Source organism: Rhinichthys klamathensis, unplaced genomic scaffold, assembly GCF_029890125.1.
Source record: "Rhinichthys klamathensis goyatoka isolate OS25496 unplaced genomic scaffold, OSU_Roscu_1.1 h1tg000121l_1, whole genome shotgun sequence".
In the NCBI taxonomy this organism is placed as follows: domain Eukaryota; kingdom Metazoa; phylum Chordata; class Actinopteri; order Cypriniformes; family Leuciscidae; genus Rhinichthys; species Rhinichthys klamathensis.
In genome coordinates, this window is record NW_026606658.1 from 2,868,104 (window position 1) to 2,885,562 (window position 17,459).

Consider the following 17,459-nt stretch of genomic DNA (forward strand, 5'->3'; position numbering starts at 1 on the left):
TATTTATAAATATACTTTAGCAGTGTACAGTTGCTTTAGCACGGTGTCCCTGTGCAGCCTGTTTTATAATAATTCATGTAATTATAACATTTTATATTGTACTTTGTCCTTCTGCCCTCAGATCGAGTAGAAGTGACTCCTGAGGTAGAAGGTGATATCGACCAGTTTGCAGTGTTAACATCTAACGTCCTTTTCTTTGTTATTCTCTTCATTTTTGCTGTGTTCGAAACGTAAGTGTAATTCCTCAGATCTTGACTCATATTTAAAGTCTAATCAGCTCATATTCATGTGAATTTGTTTGCCTGCAGTATATCTACTCCTCTATCAATGGACATGTTTGCATGGACAAGAAAAGAAGCCGTTTTGTATAACGGCATCATATTGGCTGCTATCGGCTTTGAGTCCATCCTCGTCTTCCTGGTGGTAAAGGTGGTTTCAAAAAGGTAAAAAAAAAAACTTTTTGAATAGCTTTATGCTAATTTGATTTCGGTTATTAGACTTTTCTATTTGTCATAGCTGTTTTGAAGAACCTTGAACAATCAGACATGCTTTTTTTACTTCAGTTTGACACAGCATCTACAGAGGTTTAGGTCACTTCTCTTCTATTGTGAAAAGGGAAATGTTCCAAATGCCTGAGTATTTTGCAGAATCACAGTGTAGGTTTTGCATATAACTACTCATAATGGGACTGTACATTACTTACAGTTTTGTTGTGACTGTTTGTTTTAAAGTCTTACAACAGGTCAGGTCAGGAAAACTTTGTCAGTTGCATATTTTTTCTGCTGTACCCAACAAATATATATTGGATGCTAACAGTTTTGAACACATGACTTCCTCTTGTTGCACTTGCAAGCTGACTAATCAGATCTCAGATCAAATCAGTTCTTTTTTTTTGGCTGTGTTTTTCAGGGTAGGAGATCGGCCACTGCTGCTTGGAGGCTTGGTGCTCATATTTGTAGGGTTCTTTATCTTGTTGCCATGGGGAAATCAATATCCTAAAATACAGTGGACAGGTGAGGTATCCGATAATAAGAACGATAACTATAAGCATAACTATAAAGATAACTATATTAGCATCCACACCAGCGGAAGATATTGTTCTGTTTATTCTAAGTGCGTGCTTGTCTGCCGCTCGAAATGCTTGAGCTGATTGTCAATGTTTTTATTATTCATCAGTTGGAAAAAGTCATTCTGAAAGTGATTCCAGTAATATCGTTTTCTCGTGCCGTTATCATATAGCTGTGGTGTGAACTCTGCTATTCTTTAATATGGAGAATGATTTTTAGAACTATATCTTTATTGTTATGGTCCTTGGCGTGAACGAGTCGTAACTCTGTAAAGCTTGTTTCCAAAAGCAAATAATTATCTTTTTTATTATTAAAATAGCAATATACTATTTAAAAGCTTGGAGTCAGTGCATTTTTTTTTTAAAGAATGAAATTATTTTACTCGCCAAGGATGCATTAAATAGATAAAGTATTAGTGTATCAAATGTATCACGGTTTCCACTAAAACATTAAGCAGCTCAACTGTTTTCAACATTGATCATTTTAATAATTAATGTGTATCAGAATGATTTCTGAATGATCATGTGACACTGAATACTGGAGTAATGATGCTGAAAATTCAGCTTTGGAATTTATATTAAAATAGAAAACATTTAGGGGTTAAGTTAATTGGGTTATTACATTGTACTGTCACTGTTTTTACTCTATTTTTGATCAAATCAATGTAGCCTTAACAAGCAGACAAAACGTCTTTCAAAAACATTAAAACAATCTTCAAAACCTTTGAACGGTAGTGTATATTACAGCTGAAATTTATGTGTATATTTTAGTGTATATTAACCAAATATTATGCCATAAACAGGCGTTCAGAATAACACTATGCCAACAATAAGACTGGCACCCACCCAAGCCTCGAACGCTTCTCTGGAGCCCACCGGATGTCCGTCCGAACAGACCTGGTGCTTTTTTACCCCTGTAATTCATCTCGCACAGTACATCACCTCTGACATCCTGATCGGAGTGGGCTATCCGACCTGCAACGTAATGTCCTACACTCTATACTCAAAGATACTGGGCCCCAAACCGCAGGTACAATACATTCTCTTTTAAAACACTGAATCTCAAACTAAAGTAACATGATGATTAATCAAAGTTCATGCTATTTATTCTCTTCCCCAATTGTGTGTGAACTCAGGGGGTTTACATGGGCTGGCTGACAGCATCAGGAAGTGGTGCGCGGACTCTCGGGCCTGTGTTCGTCTCTCACGTCTACACCCTCCTGGGACCCCGATGGGCCTTCAGTGTCATATGTGGCATAGTACTAGCTGCAGTCGTTCTCCTCAGTGCTATGTACAAACGACTCATCGCCTTCTCCATACGCCATAGAAGAACAATATTGTGACTGACATGTGCCTCCACCAACTACTAAAGGACAGTTCAGTAAAGATGGAAAACAGCCACTTGTACACCTGTGAATGGTATTTTTTAGACAAATGTGGAGCTTTCATAATCATGAATCATCGTCTTCCATGTAAATGTAAATATTTTTACTTTATATCCCCTATATATTAAACTACACCTCCCATTGTTACCTTAACTGTGAATTTAACTACTATTGGAGCAGTATTGACAGTGGCAGTATCTAAACAAGCCCGTGTGAACCGCCGTATTAAACATGTTTGGCAGCTCCACCAGTTATGAAGTATTGCAGATTATAATGCCTATGTGGTTGTTTAATCTAAATCTTTATGGATTATGATTGTTTTGGTTTTAATTCTTTAAAATAACTTGAATTCTTGGCGTTGTAAAACGTTAACAAATGTGACAGCTGATTTATTTCAATTTACACTGATATGAAAGGCTTGAAGTTTCTTTCTAAAACACTAAGCTTATAACGTACACTAGATTCTGAGCATTACTTGACTTTGGGCGAATCCTGAAGATTAGCAATCAATTTATAACAAGACCACTTTATTTGAAATTCACACCAAATGCTTTGTTTTGATGTGTCTTGAAAATTGGCAATAAATTGTTCATTTTAATGTGTTTAAAAACATGAAGTATGATTTTCTGGGATTTGTTTCTTTAAATGCATTAAAACATTTTTTTTTTTATGCATTAATTTATTTAAAAAAAAGAAAAAAGGTTTTTCCTTTTGAAAAGTACAGAAATGACATCCATTTCAATAATGCAGTAATTGTATTCAAATGTTTTATCCACCGATCGTCACTGTTTGAGCTACATAAGCAGGAACAAAGCTTCTTTGAACCGTTACTCCAGACCGTTGATAAGGTTTGTTCACAACGAGTTCATTGAACTGGGAACATTCTAGTGTAGGATAAGCTTGTGACAAGGACAAGATGCATAAATAAAACAGCAAAAAGACAACGGTGGCTGTACATACACAATAACCTTCCTGCATACATGTAGGTTTAACACCAGTCATCGTTTCACACTTTGTGATCTCACAGTATGTACTTGTGATGCAATTCTCAGCAGCCACAAAACCATCGTTCCCATAATACACTGCGTGTGAGATCATTTAACTGTTCTTTTCCATTTGTTCTTAGCTGTGGATTTGCCAGTAATGTGTTTAGACAGGCCTTGAGCTCCACGGCCACCAGGCACAGGCATTCTGTTGACAGAACATGTGTAAGAGAATCATATAATTATGTTAAAAGACTTAAAGAACCAGTTTGTATTAGTACTGAAATTATCATATTAAAGAGTCTTGTTACTACAGTATCATCAGTGCAGCACTGCGACTGATGATCTGAATATCTGGAGAACATTAATAATGTTTATAAGCCATTGTCAGTATTAGTACAGATACGTTTCTGACGTCACAAGCTACTTTGTAACCAATCAAACTAAATTCAGCTGATATGAGTGAGTGGATGCGGGGCTAATTTGCCAATTCTGTGTATACTAAACTAAATGCAACAAGGGTGTAGAGTTACATTTAAGCTATTAAGGCATGAATCATTTTTTTTCACAGGAAAAAACTTTAAATATGCAATTTTGGTGATCAAAGATGAGTTTTAAGGGATACAATTATTGACTTATTATTGGGGACTTTAAATTAAGAGGCGTATTTATAGATATTTAAAATTCGTTTCGATTTTTCTGTTTTAAAAAAAGTTCTGTTTTTAGTTTTTTAAAAATATATCTGTATAGTTTTTATTAATTTTTATTTCATATGTAGTTATTTTAGTACAAGCTAAACTTAATGAAAATGAGAAATGTTCTAAAAATAAGTTTGTTTTTTAAATATTTTATTTCAAATAATAAAAAATGTAATTTAATGGTTTTAGTTAACTATAATAATCTTAGTTTATACTCACCGTTTATTGTGTTTCTTAGGGCAGGCTCTAAGTTTGTGTTTTTGGCTGCCACAATTGAAACAGCCAGTTTGGCTCTGACCACAAGGGTGATCAGGGAGAGCACAGTGACCACATGAAGAACAATGGTGCCATGCTGGAGAGAGAAAGAAAGCAGAAAAAAAACGTGGTGAGAGCCAGAAATAAACATTAGGAGACATCAGTTCAAGTGAATTCAAATTTGCTTACAAGGCTTCACACACCGCCCACATTCATCACAGTGCCTCCACTCTCGGCCATCCTGAGAGATAAATAGGGAAATGTCAATAATCTACTCCTATTCCATATACTGAATTAGACATCAGCATTTACCTTTGATGGGCATGCATCACACTTAGGGCAGTGTTTGTTTCCTGCTGACACAAACCTCTCACAAACACTGCAAAATCTGCAAAGGATTGAAAAATATTAATGGTAAAATTCAAACCACCTCAATCAATACATTTAATACAGCATTTACAGCAAGTTACATATTTTTTTTAGAAATCAAATGAACGATTAAGTGCATGTTTAACCCACATAATGCATTCAAAATCTGCATACGAAATCAGTTTGGACACTGTGGAATGTAAGCTTATACAACAGTAATAACATAATATTTTTAATTAAAACAACATTGTACCTGATCATAAACTTCTCAAAGTTTTGAATTGAACATTTACCCTGTTTTTGTTCATTAAAATGTTACATGAACTATGGAAAAACACCTTTACCCAATATTCCTGAGAAACTTTATTTGAATATATCATTATATGAAATAGACAAGAACATTACAATTCAACATCAATATTACACTGGAGTGTTGTTAAATATTTATTTTACTATTTTTCCACATAAACAAACTTTCAGAAGAAAAATAATTGTTTCATGCTGCCATGGTTTATCAATAGACGTGCATGCATATTCATGCTTATCAACAAATTTCAGTCACGCAAGTGTGTACGATATGGGTAATTGGTGCATTTTTTTCAAAACTATGTATCTCTTTCGGGACAAAACAAACCCTGAATGCATTATGAAGAAGAGATGTGTTTTATGTGCACCTGTAACCTTCATCCTCTGGTAGAATAATATCTTTAGGGCTCAGATTGGTGAAAAGTCGAACAGGTGACTGCTTACGGCCCTTCTTTCCGTGTTTATACAGAGGATGATTATCATAATCGACCTGAGATTGAAGAACAACACTTGACCACCACACCCCGTAAACGAGTCATTATATTAATTAATGTTTGTATAACATGATATTCCTATAATACCTGGTAATCCAGCATAGAAAAGGAGGGAAAACACTCAAGGATACGGGGCTCAAAGAAATATGGGAAGATCCAGATCATTGGCATCTCAGCTGCATCGCTCACTAAAAATGATTAAAACAGGTAAGAATGATAACAGACTATGTCTCTGAGTCAACTCTCTAGGACATTTAATCATCCTCATGCCATTCCAAACCTGTATGACTTTATTTTTTTTCTTGGAATGCAAATAAAGAAATTACAACAAATTGTGCTGGTTGATTATTTCTCCATGTAACTACAATTTACATTTATGCCTTTGACAGAAAAAAACAGATAGGAATGGAAATAGACTGTTTCTGAGACTTTTTTTTAAATATTTACTCACCCCTCATTCCAAAGCAAACATGTATGACTTGAGTTAAGTACTCCCATGGATCATAAAATTAGAAATTATGGTGAATTGGGTTGGTCGCTTCTTTTACATGTAATTACCAAACTTCAAAAAGGATGCAAAAGTACCATAAAAGCAAGCAATTTTAAAGTGGTCCATATCGTCTGAAGCCATATGATTGTGTGAGGAAAAAGACAGACCAGCAGAATTCTACTTTTATCTTCCATTAAAAGGGATAGTTCACCCAAAATATTAATATAGGTAACCAGACAGTTGACGGCAGCCATTGAAAAAAAAAAAATACTATGGAAGTCAATGTGTGCCGTCAACTGTCTGGTTACCAACATTCTTTAAAATATCTTCTTTTGTGTTCAAGAAAAGTGAGTAAAGCATACATATAGTAATGCGTTATATTTGAAAGTAAAACATGCACACAAGTTGTTGCAAAAACAAGTAAAACATGCAAAAGTTGTTGCAAAAAAAAAATGTAGTTGCTTATACCTTTATTATGCTTTTTCCAGGTCATCGACATCTGAGAGAAACTGTTGGCTAGTGGCTTCACTAGGCCTCCAAAAGGGGGGTCTGTTACCATGACTACCTTGGCTCCTCCCTCCTCACGCAGAAAGCCTTGAAAAAACGTGACCGCTTCCTGCAAAGTAGCATATCATGATTTTTCAGTTTGCACAAGAGGGACCACATTTGACGTCAAAGGAGGTTCGGTTTTTACCTCATCATCAAAGAAGTGATGGTTGAACATGTTATAGTGGCAGAACTCATCCTGACCAAAAAACTGGCAGTACCTAAGAGGTCCAAAAAAAAGAGGTTGATAACTGCAAAATGCATGCAATGCGCTAAATAAATACAAGTGTCAACATGCATTTAACAGCTAAATAAAACCCACAATCTGCAGTTGCAGTATTTCCAAACCCTGCAGGTCAACAAGTCTGGAACTGAGAAGACGGTTCTAAAACAAAGTAAAAGTGTGTGCGCCGCAAACACATACGCATATGCTGCAGGCTTTGGCATGTTGAAAGGGGCTGCACACCTTTTTCAACACATTCCACAGATGAACATAGAAGTGCTTGCAGGAGAACAACCACCAAACACATTCACTTCTCTTATCAATTTCTTAGGTAAGTTGTTTTATTGCATTATTTTATTGCGTAATATAATTCCAGTGACATGCAGCACTAAGAGCACAACTGATTTACATCTTCATAAAGATAAAACTTTTTATAGCACTGTAAGAACGTTTAACTTGATAGTGGGTCCATGTTAATACACATAGCATATGTGCAGGCTGCTGAAAAGTTAAGTATGCTTAGTATTTCTTTGCTTTAAGGTATGCAAATATAAATGCACTTTTGGCATCCGGTTATTTTCTAGTAAAGGCTAGTTGCGATTTTTTTGTGCATTAACAAGAAGCAAGAACGAAGCAGCTGCATGTCTTCTGAGAAAATCAGCTAATATAGAACTTTTTGTATTTGCATTTCATGCATTAGATACTACAACCGTACATACTGACAAAATTGTGATAATTAAAAACTACTAATGTGAATGTGATGTTTCCTAAATGAGCTGCATATCAACTCCCATTATGCTCAGAGAACTTGGGAGAGATGGCAGAGGAAGACTTCAGGCCTCTATCAGAGGAAACCAGTTCCTTCTGTCTGGCTACCGAGGCTCGTTCAGGGCCACAAGTCACTCAGCCCTTCCCACGCTCTCCAAAACTGATCAGGAGAACTGGAGCCATCTCCCCAAAACCCTCAGAGGTAATGATAGATTTGAACTGCCAAACTAAATTAATAAGCTGATAATGAAGTCGGGCAACCTACATGAGACAATCTACAAGGACAACATAAGAATGTAGTTATGCTAGAAATAAAGGAGCTTAGTTTAAGGTTGAACATAAGTTCATGGGCTGGAAACATGAAGAACCACTTACAAGACATACACTACTGTTCAAAATTTGGGGGCAGTATACAACTCTATTTTGAATATATTTTAAAATGCAATTTATTCCTGTGATGGAATTTAGTCACATGATCTTTCATAAATAATTCTAATATGCTGATTTGGTGCTCATGAAACATTTCTAATTGTTATCAGTGTTGATAAAATGTACACTGCTTAATATTTTTGTGGAAACAGTGATGCATATCTTTTCAGGATTCTTTGATGAATAGAATGTTTAAAAGAACAGCATTTTTTGAGATAGAAATCTTTTGCAACAATAAAAATGTTTTTACTGTCACGATTTAATGCTTACTTGCTAAATAAACGTTAATTCCAGAAATAAAAAATCGTACTTTTGAACGATAGTGTGTACAGTAATAAAAAAATCATTTTAAAACAAACAAATGGTCATACTTTGATTAGGGTCCATTTCTCACTATTAACTAACTATTAACTACAACTTTTACCTCAATAAACTCCTAATTACTGCTTATTAATAGTTAGTAAGGTAGTTGTTAAGTTTAGGTATCGTGTAGTATTAGGGATCTAGGATATGATCATGCAGAATATGTGCTTTATAAGTACTAATAAACAGCCAATATCCTAGAAATATGCATGCTAATAAGCAACTGGTTAATAGTGAGAATTGGATCCTAAACTAAAGTGTTACCAAAAATGTGTAAACAGCTACCAGTCTTGTTGGAGGACTTAAAGAAGGAGAAGAAAAGAACAGAGTCTCATCTGGAATCTATTAAAAAGAGGCAAGCCAACCTTAATGTAAGTGAAATTCTATTTTTAGAATTTGATTTGACCTTGAAAAATACATGACTGGTGGTTGAAGGAGATGGTTTGGTGACACCAGCCAAATAAGGAAGTTGTTTCAGAGGCAGGGGAGGTTTTTACATTTTGATTTAAAGATTTTGAAGACAATATTTTTATCTCTCCAAAGAATTATTTAAAATAATATCAGAAAAGTAGATAGGGCTGAATGTCTACCTGAATGTGATAAAGCCTCAGCTACTATAAATGTTAAATAACTGATGAATCCCTACATCTCTGCTGAAGACGAGTTCAGAGGCGATGAAGCAGCAGGTACAGGAGTGTTATGAAGAGCTACATATGGCTCTGAAGGAGGATGAACAGGCTGTTCTGGACATGATAGAGCAAGACCGCCGGGAGACCAGCAGTAAACTAAACCGAATTCTTCAAGACTGGAATCAACACCTTGGTCTCCTGCAGAAACACATCAGCGCTATGCAGTCAGCTCAACAGAGCCCTGCAGAGACCATGAAGCAGGTAACAGTCAAAGACGAAACATGCATTTCATGTTGTTGTAATAATCTTGTTGAAAAAAAGCAGGGATCACTTATATTGTCTTCTGCATGTTCTCTGCTTTCAGTCGTTTCCTGAGGATTTTACGTAAGGCCATCTTTTTCCATTACATGAATGGCAGATTTTGTGACAGTTCCTTAATAGAAATATACTGTATATTGACAACCTAATTGTATGTCAAAACAATAATGCCTTCCATGTTCTTTTCAATAGCAAACATGCTGTACATTACAATATACGTAATGCAACATCTACTATGAATGCAATTAACTATATAATTCAAACGCATCTTCCGGCTAGATTGACTAGCTGTCGTAAGAAAATGGACCCAGCTGAAGAGGAGATCAAAATGAATGAGGAGAGGATCCAGAAGCTCAAGAAAGTTCTCAGGAACATCTCAAAAGATCTGAAAGCCCAGCTACAACGAAAGAGCCTGCTGCTGGGTACAAAACACTCTCAGTCCATAAAACCCATCATTTTGTTGTACTGAAAAAACTCATGCAAAATATATTTTGGATATATACTGTATATATTTAAACTATATTATACATTTATAAATAAAAGTTTATGCAGAAATAAACATTTATATATACTACCATTCAAAAGTTTGAGGTTGGTCTTAAGTTTAAAAAAGTTAATACTTTTATTAAGAATGGATGCATCAACTTAAACAAAAGTGACATTAAAACAAAAACTTTTATAATGTTACACAATCTATTCTTAAACTATTCATCAAAGAATCCTGATAAATAAATGTCATGACTTCCACAAAAATATTATGCAGCACAATTAAGTTTTGCCATCACAGGAATACATTTTAAAATATATTAAAATAGAAAAGTTATTTTAAATTGTTATAATATTCTATTTAAATAATACATATTTTAATTTTAATTTGATCAAATAAATGCAACCTTGGTGAACGTAGAGAAAAAAATCGTATCGACTTCAAACTGTTGAACAGTACAATTTTAAAAATATAAAAATATTTATAATTTATATGTTTGCTTATACTTTTTATAAATACTAAGTAATATAGTATACAGTATTATTGTAAGGATTAGCTAATATGTAACCAGAAATGCTCAGAATACTTAATTGAACCATGCTGTGGGTAAATCAGCTGTTTATGAATATTCTTGCATTTCATCTCGACAGACTCCTCTAATGTGGCGATTGACAAACTGACCTGTCACAAACAGATCAAGGTGACCTCAGAAGGACGGGGCCTGTCCCTTTCCACAGAGGAAGGCTGCGTTCCCAATGACCCTCTAAGGTTTGATCAGTTATTCTGTGCCATGGGCTCTGTAGGTTTTAAATCTGGGCAGCACTACTGGGAGGTGGACGTGCACTGCTGCCCATCATGGGCTGTGGGAGTGGCTTACGGGAGCCTGCAGAGGAGAGGACGAGACAAAGCAGCCAAACTTGGACGGAACAGGTGCTCGTGGAGTCTTGAGTTTCAGGATGGGCATCTCATGGCCTGGCACAACGATCGACACGTGGCGCTACCCGTCACAGCAGCACGGGCAGCACCGAACAGGGTGGGGGTGTTTGTAAAATATCACAAGGGTCGTGTGGTGTTCTATGATGCTGAGACTATGAGAACGCTGCAGGAGTTTTCAGCAGTGCAAACAGCTGTGTTTGACAGAGCATATCATCATTTTATTGAGCCTCTCTACCCAGCTTTCCGCTTCTTCTTACCCAGAGACAAACCCACAGGCCATCATCATATGGAGATATGCGACCTCAGTCTTTAATATTGTTTGAATACACTAACGTTTGGCGTCGGTAAGATCTTTTTGTAATGTTTTTGAAAGTGGTCTCTTATACTCATGCTCTTAAGGCTGCATTTATTTGATCAATAAATACTGTAAAAATAGTAATAGTAATATTGTGTAATTTTGTTTAAAATAACTGTTTTCTATTTCAATATATTATAAAATCAAATGTAATTTATTTCTGTGATGGCAAAGCTGATTTTTTTTTTAGCAGCCATTATTCCAGTCTTCAGAAATCATTCTATTATGCTGATTTGATGCTCAAGAAACATTTATTATAATCAATGTTGAAAAAAAAATGTGATGTTTAATATTTTTGTGTAAAAAGTGATACATTATTTCCAGGATTCTCAGATGAATAGAAAGTAAAAAAAAAAAAAACACCAACTTTTGTACCATAAATGTCTACTGACACTTTTGATCAATTTTATGTCTGTGCTGTCTAAAAGTTTTAATTTCTTTAAAATAAATACAATCTTACAGACCCTAAAATTTTGAATGGTAGTGTATATTATACTTCTTAGATGCAGAACCACCTTTCTGAGCTTCAGTTATTAATAGTGCAAGCATACGATATGGCATGAACCAAAAAAGCAAGGTCATCTTAATAGAACAGTCTACTACTTTAAATCTTATGCTAAACAATATAGTCAAAACAGAGTAAAGTTAAATATTTAACCTTGTATTTGCAAAGAATTATGTTGTATTATGTTTACCTGTAATCAATATCCAGCAATAAACTCTTGACGGTAGGACTCTTGCCCTCCATATTCCGAAGCTTTATCGCCTCATGTAATCTGTGAATTTAAGAGAATTATTAATTCAATTGCAAAGCTAAAATATGGAGATATGCTTTTAATTGTACATTGCATTTGAAATGTTGTTTTATTGATGGGAAAACATCTTGACACTATATACTATTTACATTAAGTGCAAAGATCCCACTTTATATTAAGTGTCTTTAACTACTATGTACTAACATTTAAATCAAACATTTGATACACTCCAATTATTGTGTACTTGCACGTTTTTACATTGTACTTATATTTAGAAAATACCTGCATGTAATTACATCTGGTAAATCATTTCTGTAATAACATCTATAACTACACTGTTGACCCTTCTCTTACACCTTAACCATACCACCAAACCTGTCCCTAACCTTACCCGTATCCCACCAATAAGTACATTGTACTTAACTTTTTTAATGCAAGTACATAGTAGTTAAAGACACATAATATAAAAGTGTGACCAGTGCAAATAGTGATACATGCTTAAGTGTTAGCAGAAGTGTCATGGTATTTCAACAAATGGCCCTTGACTAAGCTACAGTGGGTGACGTTAGTGCAAAAAGCCTTTCCCACCAAGTTTGGCTATTTGCATTACCCAAGACTTTGGGTAAAAGTTTTCCATCCACAGGACCTACCGTGGCGTCCCTACGCAGAGAATTTTCTGGAAGCCTAACCCCAAGAGCAGATCCAGGAGGAAACGACAGCTCCGGTCTGCAAATAGATATTGTGCGTTACTCTTCTTGTTGTCCAGAGGACACAGAAGTAGACTGGGCCTTTTCAACCGCTGCACTGTGACGTCCTCAGAAAGTGATTTGTGTTTCGCGTGATTTGCCCATTCCCCAGGGAAGATCAACATCTGACAGTCCACACAGAACCTTCTCTGCTCCAGTGGCAGAGAAACAAACTCTCTAAATCTGTGAAAGAAACAAACACGTGCACGTATGAAAGAGTTTGGCAGGTCATCGTATCTAAGGAACTTTTGATATTTTACTGTGAGTTCATTAAAGATGGATATAAGCAGGTCTTTGTTGCAGCATAGCAGTGTTTAATCTTTAGAGTAATTTCTTTTACCAAAAACAGACATGGCAATATCTCACTTGATGAGTGTAACATGGCGTAAATGTTCAAATAAGTTAAAGGGAATTATTTACCTAGTGAAGTATTCCTGATGAGTGAAAAGAGGCATCTTGGAGCGGTTCTGCTCCTCTCTGGCAAGCATTCTTGCCTCTGATATCTGAAGCATGAATGAAATTCACCAAGTGATTGAACATGACATCAATCTACATGGCTGTCTACATGGCTTCTGTCGCCTGATTTATATTTTATACTTTTGAGCCAGTAAAAGGCTTTTTAGTATAATTATAAAAATGTTCAGAGGTCCACCTTCAGTGTCTTTTTGCTGTAGAATATTTAATGATTTCAATAAAGTAAACGTAAGAATAACTTGTAATAAACTAACCTTCTCGTCTGCCCACTGAAAAAAGTTGCAGTCTTTTCTATCTCGACAAGCAGAACACGCGTAAAATCTTCTTCTTTTTTCCTCTCCATGGGCAGTTTTCTCGAACAACAGCGCTGGTCCTGAGGAAATCACGTGTCAGTTATTATTAATTAATAATATTTTAGAATTAGAAAACTGACACGGCAGCAATATTATTACGATTTTTCTCGTACCATGTTGACACCGTGGTATTGTTTTGTCGCTTTCGTTTTGAATAATCACTTCTATTCCGCCGCTATCCACGACATCATCCAGTATTTTACCCATGGTTGCCAGAAACTTTCCGTATGAGAATCAACAAAACTCACATGCGTGACAGAAGGCTGCCATAGTAGACAACCCAATCTGTCGCACACATATGACGTCATGTATCGTCAACTAACTAATGCTGCGTTCCAGACAGCTCGGAATGTGGATTTTTACCACCTCGTTTTTGGAAATAACGTCGGACATTCGACCTGTGAACTCAGGGTACGTCAGCTATTTTCTAAGCGATTTTATGGTTGTTTTTGCCATATTTGACACAAAAACACGATATGCTCTCGTTGTGTCGTGGCGACATCATGTGGCCAACATGTGAACGTCACGTCTAATTGCCTGTAACCATAGACTGTAACATTTACATCCAACCACGTCTGGAATAAAAAAAAAAACCTTTATAATAAAAAAACCAGCATAAATGCTTTTTCACTGATGGCATAAAAACGGATTGTAAAATATTTTTATAGAGTTTTGTAAACCGTGGCACGAGATTATTGAGAATAAAAAAAAAACCATTTCACTTATATGAATTACTAAATTACTGATCTGGTCAACCCCTATGGGTCAACCTGAATCTTTTTTTTTAACTCTGATTTATTTTTAATTTAAATTTATTTTCTTTTATCTTATTCTTTTATCCACTTTGTTGTGACTGAGTTGTATATGTCTGTAAGATAAATCATAATTATGTGATGACTTTCAGTAATAATTATGACATAATATGTCATAATTTAGACGTTTCATTTAATAAATATTCCCAAAATTTTCTGTCAGTCAACCCCATTTGATCTAAAATATTTACTTTAAGAAACATCTGAGATTATAATTTAATATTTCAATATTTTAACAACACATTTGCATGTTCGCATCTATCTGATGTTGGTTAATGGCCTATAAAAAAAAGTATTTGATTGTTTGTAGAAAATCGCGAACAGCAGTTCGGGAAAGTCTGATCCAGCGCATCCTGTCCAGTAGGTGGCAGAAGAGTACCGTATAAATTTGTTTGCCAATCGTTATTAAAACAGAAGAAGGGTAATTGGATGGTGAACACCTGCTCCCAGGTTTGTATGTTCATAAAAAGATCTGAAGATCTGTTCTTGCATTGTTACTATTAGCATGGCTCCACGAAGAACTAGAAAAGTCAGTCAGGATTCTGAAGGTCTGCCTGATTATGACCAGAAGATTAGACTCACCAAAAGAAAGGAGCTGTTCATACAACAGTTTGAGAAGGAAGGTCAGTCATATATTAAAGCCAATACATAATCTTTCCTGCATATGTAATAATGAACCAGTTATTTTGCTTGCACCGAATCAGCTCAGGACCGGATTAATGAAATGGAGGCCAATCTGAACAAATTACTGGCAACTGTGGACCGAGTTTTCAAAATAGAGCTGATGAAAATGCCGCCCTCGCTCCACACCACGCTGATAAAAGACCTAATGAATGGTAAGACAGTTACACAGCATGTTTGTCCTGTCTGGACATTATTATTAATGTTACTTGTCTTTATAATCGGTGTGTGTGTTTTTTTAATAAAGATGATGACACGTCTGTGGGCGAGGTCACAATGGCACTGAAGGTAAAATGATTTTGCTGCCCTCTGTTGTTTGCTTAAATCTGGTGGTTGTATCCTTTCTTTCTTTTTTTTAGAGTGCGTCTCCTGAAATTCGGAAACCCCTATCTCGAAAGCCAAGCAAAAAAGGTTCAAGGCAACTTCTAGTCACGTTTTTAAAGTCAGCTTTTATTGGTTTTAGGTTAACAGGCATTCTTTTTAGGTTTAAATGCCACAGCAGGGTCATCGGGTCAAATCAAGACCACTCTAGTGGATGGTATAAAGGTACTGACCTTCCATTTGCTTTGTCCTCTTTGTGGGTGCCTAATTGAAAATTTATGTATGAGCTTTCTCATAACAGAAACCTGTGAAGAAGACCCTGCACAACAGTAACAGCACTGGAAGTCTGAGGTAAAGCTTTCATTTCATTGAAATCCTCTGGTGGTCTTCGGTCACTTTTGACAATTTGTTTTGAGTTTAATTGGAATGGTACTAGAACTTTCTTTTGCACCTGCTGAAAAAAAGTTGTGGACATGATTTGAAAACACTGAATGGTCTTGAATGGCAAATGTTTATAAAATACTAAATGCAGAGCAGTTTTTGGGAATACTTAAGCCACTAGGGAATACACTGCCCTTTATTTACTTATATTATATAAATAAATGCTCCATACTTTAGAGGTGAATATTGTGTATTAGTATGAAATACAATGAAATATTAAAACTAAATAGTACATTTTCATTTAAAAAAAAAAGTAATCTTATTGTCTTTGTTCTTGACTGCCGAGGATCACAATTGTGATCTCTAAGTGAGGAATACCAGAGGGTTAAATAATTGTCAATGGAATATTCCTAATGGTCAAATATAGTGGAGAGCTCCCATTTGGATTTCTCTTTACTCTCACTGACAGGTCTCTCTCAACTATCAGTGCAAAAAGAACCCAAGGACGGGTTGTCAAACTCGGTGACCAAGCGTTTGGTTTAGGGGGTAAATTTAGGTAAAGTTTCCTTTCTTGCATGGTTGTACCAGTGTATTTCTTTTCAGATGTGCATTTTCACTAAAAATGCTGCTTTTCTTTTGACGAACAGACAAGCAAGTCGCTCTGTTGGTGATGAAATGATGGCTACAGCCACAATAGTAACTTCCCATGGAGAAGTGAGTGAGTATGTACGAACCGTTGCAAAGTTTTTGCTTATTATAGCTTTCAACAATGGTCCTTTTCTGCATTTTTAAGACACTGCTACTTTCTGAGGACAATAAAGATGACATCAGTGTTGAGTTGCTCGATGATGCGGCTGTAGATCAGATGCGAAAGATCAAGGTAAACCATTTAAAAACTTCGTCATTTTAAGTGGTTGCTTAAAGAAACAGTGGAAATTTAGCATAACCAGAAGTTTGACCTCTTTATTGCAGGACCTAATGGACTATCTTTGTAAAAAAGTGGGGCTCAATAACACATGCTGATGAGTTTTAATCCGATCAGTTGGAGCCAGTGTTTTAATAATGTTTAAATGTAAATCAATAAATAAATAATTGTAAAGAGATGCAATAAAGTGATTTGCTTATTATTTTGTCTGGTATGCAGTGTGATTTGTATGCAAATGTGTAAAGACTGATAGAGGATGCCATAAATGGTTAATACTAGATGGTGTTAGTTTGCTTGTGCATATTGTCCTGTTGTGAAGTTTCTCAGCACTGAGGTGATTTATAGTAAACTTAATTTAAAAAAAAAACAGGACCCCCCCCCCCCCCCCCCCTCTTTTATTGTGGCTAGCCTAAGGCACACCTGTGCAATAATCATGCTGTCTAATCCGCATCTTGATATGCCACACCTGTGAGGTGGATGGATTATCTCGGCAAAGAAGTGCTCGCTAACACAGATTTAGACAGATTTGTGAACAATATTTGAGAGAATTAGGCCTTTTGTGTACATAGAGAAAGTCTTAGATCTTTGAGTTCAGAGGGGTATTGTACAAAAGTAGAATTAAGAAAGCCAGGATAACAGGCCAGTCCCGGCTTGACCTAGTTTAATCAGTGCATCCTGGCTTAATCCGTTGCACGTTTGCTGAGCCAGGATGAGAACGCGCGGATATGTCAAGCCAGGTGTATATAGTTTGGATAAATGCGCGTTCACGGCATTCTTTAAAACATCACAAAACCGATCACAGAATCACCGATCCGAAAATGGACAAAACGCGTGCGGCATAGGCTACTTTTCGCCTAATGAGCAACAGCTTCTTATGGAAACGTATGAAGAAGTGAAACATATAATATGTA

General features: G+C 35.9%; 4 protein-coding genes across 6 annotated transcripts in view; 3 read left to right on the plus strand and 1 right to left on the minus strand.

The window, feature by feature from the left end:
- The window catches only part of mfsd8 (major facilitator superfamily domain containing 8), a 34,848-nt gene extending 32,255 nt beyond the window's left edge, over positions 1–2,593 (plus strand). For all 3 annotated transcript variants that reach the window (XM_056255532.1, XM_056255530.1, XM_056255531.1), the window contains 5 exons: positions 122–230; positions 309–443; positions 910–1,013; positions 1,870–2,096; positions 2,203–2,593. In XM_056255532.1, coding sequence (XP_056111507.1) covers positions 122–230; positions 309–443; positions 910–1,013; positions 1,870–2,096; positions 2,203–2,409 — 782 coding nt within the window. In that variant the 3' untranslated portion in view covers positions 2,410–2,593. The remainder of the gene's footprint in view (positions 1–121; positions 231–308; positions 444–909; positions 1,014–1,869; positions 2,097–2,202) is intronic.
- A 549-nt stretch (positions 2,594–3,142) lies between these two features.
- zcchc4 (zinc finger, CCHC domain containing 4) lies at positions 3,143–13,737 on the minus strand. Its single transcript, XM_056255548.1, has 13 exons — positions 13,542–13,737; positions 13,330–13,448; positions 13,022–13,104; positions 12,506–12,784; positions 11,796–11,876; positions 6,741–6,813; positions 6,515–6,662; positions 5,644–5,744; positions 5,431–5,552; positions 4,700–4,775; positions 4,577–4,628; positions 4,352–4,484; positions 3,143–3,642 (listed from the first exon to the last, which is right to left on the minus strand). The coding sequence occupies exons 1-13, from the start codon at positions 13,633–13,635 to the stop codon at positions 3,546–3,548; spliced, it is 1,458 nt and encodes a 485-aa protein (XP_056111523.1). The 5' UTR covers positions 13,636–13,737; the 3' UTR covers positions 3,143–3,545.
- On the plus strand, positions 7,595–11,070 carry si:dkey-219e21.4 (tripartite motif-containing protein 14). Its single transcript, XM_056255549.1, has 6 exons — positions 7,595–7,785; positions 8,657–8,746; positions 9,035–9,265; positions 9,369–9,388; positions 9,602–9,744; positions 10,460–11,070. Exons 1-6 carry the CDS (start codon positions 7,633–7,635, stop codon positions 11,056–11,058), a joined length of 1,236 nt encoding a protein of 411 aa, XP_056111524.1. The 5' UTR covers positions 7,595–7,632; the 3' UTR covers positions 11,059–11,070.
- A 16-nt stretch (positions 13,738–13,753) lies between the features above and the next one.
- On the plus strand, positions 13,754–16,726 carry cdca9 (cell division cycle associated 9). The gene is made up of 11 exons (XM_056255554.1): positions 13,754–13,839; positions 14,745–14,863; positions 14,945–15,076; positions 15,169–15,209; positions 15,281–15,332; positions 15,406–15,467; positions 15,544–15,593; positions 16,093–16,179; positions 16,271–16,337; positions 16,417–16,503; positions 16,596–16,726. The coding sequence occupies exons 1-11, from the start codon at positions 13,754–13,756 to the stop codon at positions 16,644–16,646; spliced, it is 834 nt and encodes a 277-aa protein (XP_056111529.1). The 3' UTR covers positions 16,647–16,726.
- The last annotated feature ends 733 nt before the right edge of the window (positions 16,727–17,459 follow it).